Raw genomic sequence first — 7858 nt, 5'->3', positions numbered from 1 at the left:
GGATCCCTCCCCCCCCCCCCCCCCAACCACATTACCTATTGTATTAATTTGTATTTCAGTTTGTATATAAAGGGTGATTTTTAATCATCCTAAATTCCTAACCCTAATTTGTATGTATTTTAAATTATGTTTGTATATTAAAATCTGATTTTTAAAATTTTAAAATTTACTTGAAGACCAGACCATATTTTTCGAATTCTTGAGATTTTTTGTACCACTTCCTTTTTTCAAATAGGAACACCATATTTTCATTTTTAATTATAAGTACGTGGCTACCAAATGTGTTCTCTCCGTCTTACTCATGTACGACAAAGCAAATTTTTGTTAGCTAGTTTCAATGGTGTGCTGTCAGTTTTGATATTAGAGTGAATTGGTAAGAAAATTAACCGTGTTCTCTCGTTGGTTTTTACAATATTTAAATTTTTATATGAATTATGAGTATTTTCAAATACAGTGTGCTTTCGGTGATTCGAATCTTAATAACTATAAATTCTCTACATCTCAAACAAATAAAATTCCCCTTCAAATAACAATCGCACATTAAAATTATGATAACTCAATATTTTTACTAAGTCAAATTGTTTTTTCCCCATGAATTTTGAGTTAACTGTATAATCTTTTTTAAATTTTCACCAAAATCATTGAATAAATATATACGTATTATATTAATTATTGTGTTTTTATTGTACTAATGTTTATTAACAGATAACACCCGAAGATTTTGGTGATGAACGAATTACCCGCTCACATTATAATCCAAAGGTAAAAGCAAAACCATTTAAAGATAGTAAGTCAACAAGTAAAAAAAGACCTAGATCCACCAGCCGAGAACAAAAAACAAAAATAAATTTGTTTCCTGATGTTCAATTACTGTCTAAGAAGAAGTCTATAGATATGAAATCATATAAAAAGAAAGAAAAGACTAATTTAACTAAAAAAAACAAAACTCCTAAACAATCTTCTTCGAAAAAAAATGTTTGGACAGAATACATGCATCAAGACAAACCCAAACGTATTCTATTGGAACAGGACAATAACAGAAAATTTTTCAAATCTAAAGTGATTCATAACGATACACCAAATAAGAAGTAAGGGTTTTTTTTTAATTTAGTACTAACTTGTTATTTTTGAATAATATTTATGGTCTTTTTTAGAAAAGATAATGGCTTTAACTTTAAAGTTATAAATTGGAATGATGAAAATAGTAATAGTTCTAGAGTTGAACTCAATGAATCTAATTTAAATAGTCCAAAAATACTCATTGATAACAACATTGATGAAAATGGACAAAATATAAATAAATTAGAATTGTTGGATGATAACCATAAAGAGAACTCTAATGTAGAAAAATATCTTGCTGCTTATTCTTCTCCAGCTCCTCGTCGCCTAAAAGAGTAAGCATTAAAAGTTGTTTAAAAATAAAATACAAATTATATTGTATATTTTTTTTAGAGTATCAAATTCTTCAATTGATGTCAATGACACGGTCATAAATGAACCAGATTATACTTCTATTGATTTCAATGATAGGATCATAGACGAATTTGCTGCTATTGATGATTCAGTTCTTGTAACTGAAGTATCTTCACAAACTAACATGTTCCCGATTTTCATAAATGAAACTCCTCCACTTAGCCGCACTATTTGGTAATTGTATACAAATTGAATCATTGTCAAAAAATTATAGTATTAAATATTATTAAATTATTCATATTAATCTAATTATACAACATATGTAAGCTAATAAGAAATAATAACCTTAGAAGTCAAAGCATTAAATCTTAAAAAAAATTATATATGATATACATATTGATTTTTGATATTAATTAGTTCTAATAGTAATGAAAAAAAGAGTACAGTGCGAAAAGGAAGAAAAATTATTGATGATACTCAATACCAGATTTATGCAGGTCAAAAGAAGTTTGGTGGTTTTTTGTGCAAAGAATGTAATCTTTATTATTCAAGAGGAGAACCAGAAGATGAAGCGGAACATGACAAATACCATAAAGCCAAGGATATTTTTAAGTATAAGGTATCCTAGCTTAATTAAATTTGCCCATTTTCTAATATACAATTACTAATTATTAATTAATACAATATTATATATTGATATACTTTAGAGCTCAAAAAATGAAAAAGTTATTTTTAAAGATATTGATGAGCGCATAGTTGTAATATCTGGATCAGATACTAAAATGTTATGTTCAAAAGCTTTAGAGGTGATGTTATATGTTGATAAAGAACTTGGATGTTATACAGAATGTTCTGTTTTACCCACAACTAAAAAAGTACGTACTTTGTTGTACCTAGCGGTGACTGCATTAAACATTTTAATATTTTAATAAATATAACATAATATATTTTATGTATAATGTTTTAGGTTCACTTATATATAAAAAAAAGACAGGTGATTGGATGCCTAGTAATAGATCTCATAACGCAGGCTTATCGTAATCTAGAAACTGAAACAGAAGACATGGTTGTTGTATCTGAAGAATCTTATCCCGTGAAAGCAGGCGTTAACAGTATATGGACAAGATGGGACTGTCGCAATACTGGAATTGCAAAAAAACTGCTAGACTATTTCCGGTGAGGATTTTGATAATAAATAAATAATAATAACTAATGCTTTGTGTGCAGATGAATATTAACTGACATATTATTTTTTAGTAAGAATTATACATTTGGTCATATATTGGCACTTGATGAAATAGCGTTCACAGTGCCTACACGCTCAGGCAAACAATTTATTAAAAAGTACACTAACAGAAATGATTTTTTAGTGTATACTGGATGGTAATTATTGCAGTTTGTCATTCCTTGTGGTAATGTTAATTTTTTGATTATATCTAGTTATATTGTATTTCTTAGCAAAGTTTTGCTCTGATAGTTTCAGACAATAAGATCAATATAATAATAATAATATTTAGTATTCATCAGTAGTTTATTTTTGTTAATTTATTTTTATACATAAATTATTTTTTTTGGACCAAGTGTTATTTTTACATTTTGTTTTTTCCTTGTTATTAAATGAGAAAATAAATGCTTCTATCATTTTATTTTCATGAAAATAAAAATTATACTTAAATATGTTTGAATTTATACAAAGTTTGTCAAAGATGTGATCTAAAAAATTATTAATTATGTTAACATTTATACTCTTGAAATACCAATATTAAAATAAATTTAATAAGTTTAAGTTATTTGATATCAAACGTAGTTACATCTATTTCTTTTGCACTCATTTTCATTGAACTACCTTATATTAAGGTGTAAATAGTATTTATCTATCCAACATGGATGGAATAAATAAAAAGGTGACAACAAGCATAATTAAGAGGTTTGTATAGCCATATTGGCATTGCCCGATGGCCGCAAATAGCATTTGAGATTTGGGGGGGGGGGACTGAGACCTTACAGATTTTTTTTTTTAAGAAACTTAGAAATGTATTTGGGGGGTTTATCCCCCCTTATTTGAACCTGCTTATAGGTAATTTCAGAATTTTAATTTTCTGGAAAATGGTGGTTTGTGGTATCACTTTTTGTAAAACTGCATTCTGTGGTTATAATTTCACACTTTAAACCTAATGGAATTTTAATCTACGTTCTGTGATTGTAGTTTCAGGCTTTCGACTTTCTAGAATTAGAAGTCCGTCCGTATAATAAATACTTTATTTTCAATACGAAAACAATTCTGGAACCTTGATTTCGCTTTTTATAATTATATTTTTCAGTTAAATTTACCTTATGGACTATTAACGTTCTGTTAATTTATTTTCTGGAAAATTATGGGCTCTCGAATAATATTATATAACTACAATGTGGTTGAGGCGTTGAGCTAATTTCGTCGAAGCTTTAACGGCTGATTCATGAAACAGAAATCACTTGATTGTCTTATCATAGTGAGAATGATATCAACAGTCGTGTAGAGAAGATATGGTGATAACACTTCCTGAAGCACGGACATCAAGATATCTAAGAAAGTAGCACCGCAGAATAGATGAAATTTCATCTATAATTATGCGGTTGCATACCTATTACCTAGCCCCAGTTGTGTCCCGGACCCTACAAAGCCGACGAAATTAAAGTGATTTAAATTTTTTTTCTGGTTCATTTTTATCAGTTTACTATTCTTTTTTTAAAAGCTTGGCAACACTGATCACTATCATGCCGGTCGGGTGCATACACGATTTAAGATAAACATAGATTTACATGATACATCCATAACTGTCAATATTGTCATTCGGTATTTCGTTGGACTCTGATGCATATTTGAATATTATAATTAATAAAATTCATGTATACATTTATTTACAATTTAGTCATGTTTATTACCCAAATATAAAAAAATATCATGGTCGGGTGTACATACGATATCGGGCATACCGTATACGGAGCGTATTTTGTATTGTTAAAATGATTTCCTATTTTCCATTTAATAAATGAAACAATAGATCACGATTTAAACAACTCTTCAGATACCAGGTAAATAGTATTTTTTTAGAGATATTTCGAACAGGATATTCCAAATAATCAGAACAAACCAAATACCTAATAGCTCGGTTCGATAATTGAACCAGAGGAATAAAAATAAAAGTCAGTTCTATAAGGTTTCTATTAGGTATTACTAATCTAAAAACGTTGTTAATAATTTTGTGGTATGGTGGCTAAATGATAAATAAATATTAAATAAAATAATATCCAATTTTAACTTTTTTAATGTCCGGGTCGAGTTCGATAAAATATTTGAAGAGTTTGGTTCAGGCATGTTCGGGTTCGATTAAAAGTGTGTAGGTTCGGATCTGTTCGGGTTCGTTAATTTAGAGAAAAGTTCAGTTCGACCCTAAATATTATGGTTCGTATCGTCTCTAGTATTTTTTATACATGTCTGTACTACTTTAAATACAGTAGAACTTCCATATAACGGTCATCGAAAGGACTCTAAATAATGACCCCTATTTAGAGGTGCCTGTCCTACAGAGTCCTTACCTCTGTAAGACACTAGGATAACACTCGACTGGACCAAATAAATTGACCGTCCTATAGAGGTGACCATTAACGGAAGTTTTACTGTATTTTTATGACAAATACATATTTAATTAACTTTATATTATACTAGATTATTCAAAGGAAGTTAAAAACATTAATGATAGTCAAAAAATGATGAACAATTCAGTTGAGAAAGAAAGCCTAACTAATTGTGTGGGTCTCTAAATTAACATATCAGCATCCAAATCAAGTCCAAACAGATTTTATTTTTCAATAATAATTTAATCTTTTATTCTAATAAATTGAAATATGTAGTATGAAACTAATAATTTATTATTAACAATTAAATTAGTAGTTTATTGTAGTTCTTGATGCACAGTAGGAATGCAAGGAAACCTATCTTGTCTTATGTTTGTAATTACCTAAATAATTACATTATGTAAAATAGCTTGTGTTTCTACTTAACCGTATGAAATAAATACATTTCTAGTTTTTTTTTTTTGCAGTTTGTAATATCTACTCAATATATTATATTCAGTAGGTAAATAACAAGTGTTAAAATGAGTTCATTAAATGATAAAGCACCAATCCAAAAAGTGGTATTACCAATGACAAATGTAACAAATTGTCTAGGAACATCACAAACTTTCAAACGCAAACTTACATTTTCTGAACCCTGTGAAACTCCAATAAAATGTTATGATAACATACTCCAAGGTAAATTTTAAAATTTTATTTAAAATATTTTAAAACATTATAGTGTAATTTTTTAATTCAATATGATCTATACCACAATATCTATTTCTAACTATTTGATGATTTTTTTTTTTTTTTAAATCCATAATTTATATAATATAATATATTAAAGTCTAAAGTTAACTTATATTTTTGTCTTTCTATGTCTTTCTTTGTCTTTATTTTTTGTTTTGTATATGATATATCCTGCTTGAATGCTTGATATACAAATATATTGTTGTCATTTATTACTCTTTATAATACATTTAGATTTTTTGTTTATTAAGATATGTTAAGAGATATTGACTTTTAAATGATTTGTGTTAAAAACCATCACTATGTATGTGTTAAAATAATTTTATTGTTGTATATTTTGTTTGATTAAAATGATTTTCAATTTATACACATTATAATATTATACATTTATACCTATATATTTTCAATTTAATAAAAAACACAATAGATGGCAGTTTAAACGGCTCATCAAATACCAGGTAAATAATATTTTTATGGATGTTTGTAATACATTAAATATTTTTATGACGTGGGTGCCTATTTAATTAACTTTATATTATGTTATTAAAGATTATTCAAAGGGAGTTCCAAAAATCTTAATGATAGTCCAACATTCAAATGTTTGATGCTTCAAAAAATGATCAACAGTCCAGTTGAGAAAGAAAACACAGCTATGTGTATGGATACAATGGTTTCTAAATCAATATTATCACCATCCCAATCAAGTCCAACTGTAATTTTGTTTTTAATAATTATTTTAACTTTTATTCTAACGAGTTATTTGTAGTAATTACTAATTTATAATTACCAATTAATTAAATATGTATAAAATACTTAATGACATTTTATTTTGAATGTATTCTTACTCAGTTAAAATAAATAATAATTATTTTGTATTATTTTGTAGTTCATGATGCACAATCATAATACAAGAGGTCGTCACCCATTGGAAGATCATGATCTTAATTCACGAGACAGTGGTTTTATTTCAGTGCTCTCTGTAGATTCACGGTCATTAACCAGGTACTTTCCTAAAATCAGTTATTTAATTTTAATTTTTATATTTAAGAGGATTTCAGCGCACTATTTGTTTTCTCTCTCTGGCCCACGCGCAACATAGACAAAACGCATTTATGCAGAATCATTTTTTATGTTCTTAAGTAATCTTAGAGTAAAATCACCCATTATAAAAAAGATAAAGAATAATATTTTTGAGAAAATGACATATCGATTTGTCTAAATATTGTCTCAAAACAACTTGAACATAATTTAAATTTACAAAATTTTTTTGTTTATTTGAAATTTGAATACAAAGTCAAATAACAATAAAATATAAAATCGATATGTCATTCCCTCAAAAATATTTATCTCTATATTTTTTGTAATGGATGATTTTACTCTAGGATTACTTAAAAACATAGAAAATGCGTTTTGTCTATGTTGCGCATGGGCCAGAGAGAGAAAACTAATAGTGCACTGAAATCCTCTTAAGCACTGCAACTATGGCCATTCCTGTTTGTTGAAGGGGCCGGGTACGGTTGGATTGGAACACGTGTGTATTTGTGCAACACATTTTGTGACTGAATGCACCAACACCAAGCCACAATTTAACTTTTATTTGTTTTTTTGTCTGAATTATATATTTTACTGTGTATGAAGATTTGAATCCAAAACTGTAATTGAAAAGAAAAATTCACCATTCAATTTTTCTCGGTCAGATTCAATTGATTGTTACAAAGGAATCCCAGAAATAGATGATCCATTTCCAGAAAAGGTTAATTCTCCATCAATATTGGTAAATAATAAATAAGAATACATTATATTTGATACCTACTATAATTTAACTATTATTGATGGTTGAAGTCCCAAGATTCACTTCACAATGGGGATATTTTTTCCTTACATTCGCCATTAATTAAACCTATTGTCAAGCAAAGAAATTTCAAACATGGTTCAGAAACAACTCGAAAAGTTGTAAGTAATTATTTTAGAAGTGCATATAATTTTTTTAATTTATCATTGTTTTCTTACAAATAGGATTTAGTCTTTGGAAAAATTAGGGACACTAATGTTGTTCTGAAAGAACGTAAATTATTTAATGAATTTGAGTGTTCTTCTG

The 7858-nt window shown here is 27.7% G+C and overlaps 1 protein-coding gene across 1 annotated transcript; it reads left to right on the top strand.

Annotated features, from left to right (window-relative positions):
- Window positions 1–690: 690 nt before the first annotated feature.
- On the top strand, window positions 691–2978 carry LOC100574260 (N-acetyltransferase ESCO2). Its single transcript, XM_016801106.1, has 7 exons — window positions 691–1088; window positions 1155–1394; window positions 1453–1647; window positions 1831–2032; window positions 2121–2288; window positions 2381–2589; window positions 2671–2978. The coding sequence occupies exons 1-7, from the start codon at window positions 895–897 to the stop codon at window positions 2798–2800; spliced, it is 1338 nt and encodes a 445-aa protein (XP_016656595.1). The 5' UTR covers window positions 691–894; the 3' UTR covers window positions 2801–2978.
- The last annotated feature ends 4880 nt before the right edge of the window (window positions 2979–7858 follow it).

Source organism: Acyrthosiphon pisum, chromosome A1 (assembly GCF_005508785.2).
Source record: "Acyrthosiphon pisum isolate AL4f chromosome A1, pea_aphid_22Mar2018_4r6ur, whole genome shotgun sequence".
In the NCBI taxonomy this organism is placed as follows: domain Eukaryota; kingdom Metazoa; phylum Arthropoda; class Insecta; order Hemiptera; family Aphididae; genus Acyrthosiphon; species Acyrthosiphon pisum.
This window is presented reverse-complemented; position numbering and strand designations above follow the sequence as displayed.

Coding starts and splice junctions, on each gene's coding strand:
- LOC100574260 (XM_016801106.1), top strand. CDS start 895: ATGAAATCATATAAAAAGAAAGAAAAGACTAATTTAACTAAAAAAAAC. Junction 2,033..2,120: donor AGGATATTTTTAAGTATAAG/GTATCCTAGCTT, acceptor GATATACTTTAG/AGCTCAAAAAATGAAAAAGT. Junction 2,590..2,670: donor AAACTGCTAGACTATTTCCG/GTGAGGATTTTG, acceptor ATTATTTTTTAG/TAAGAATTATACATTTGGTC.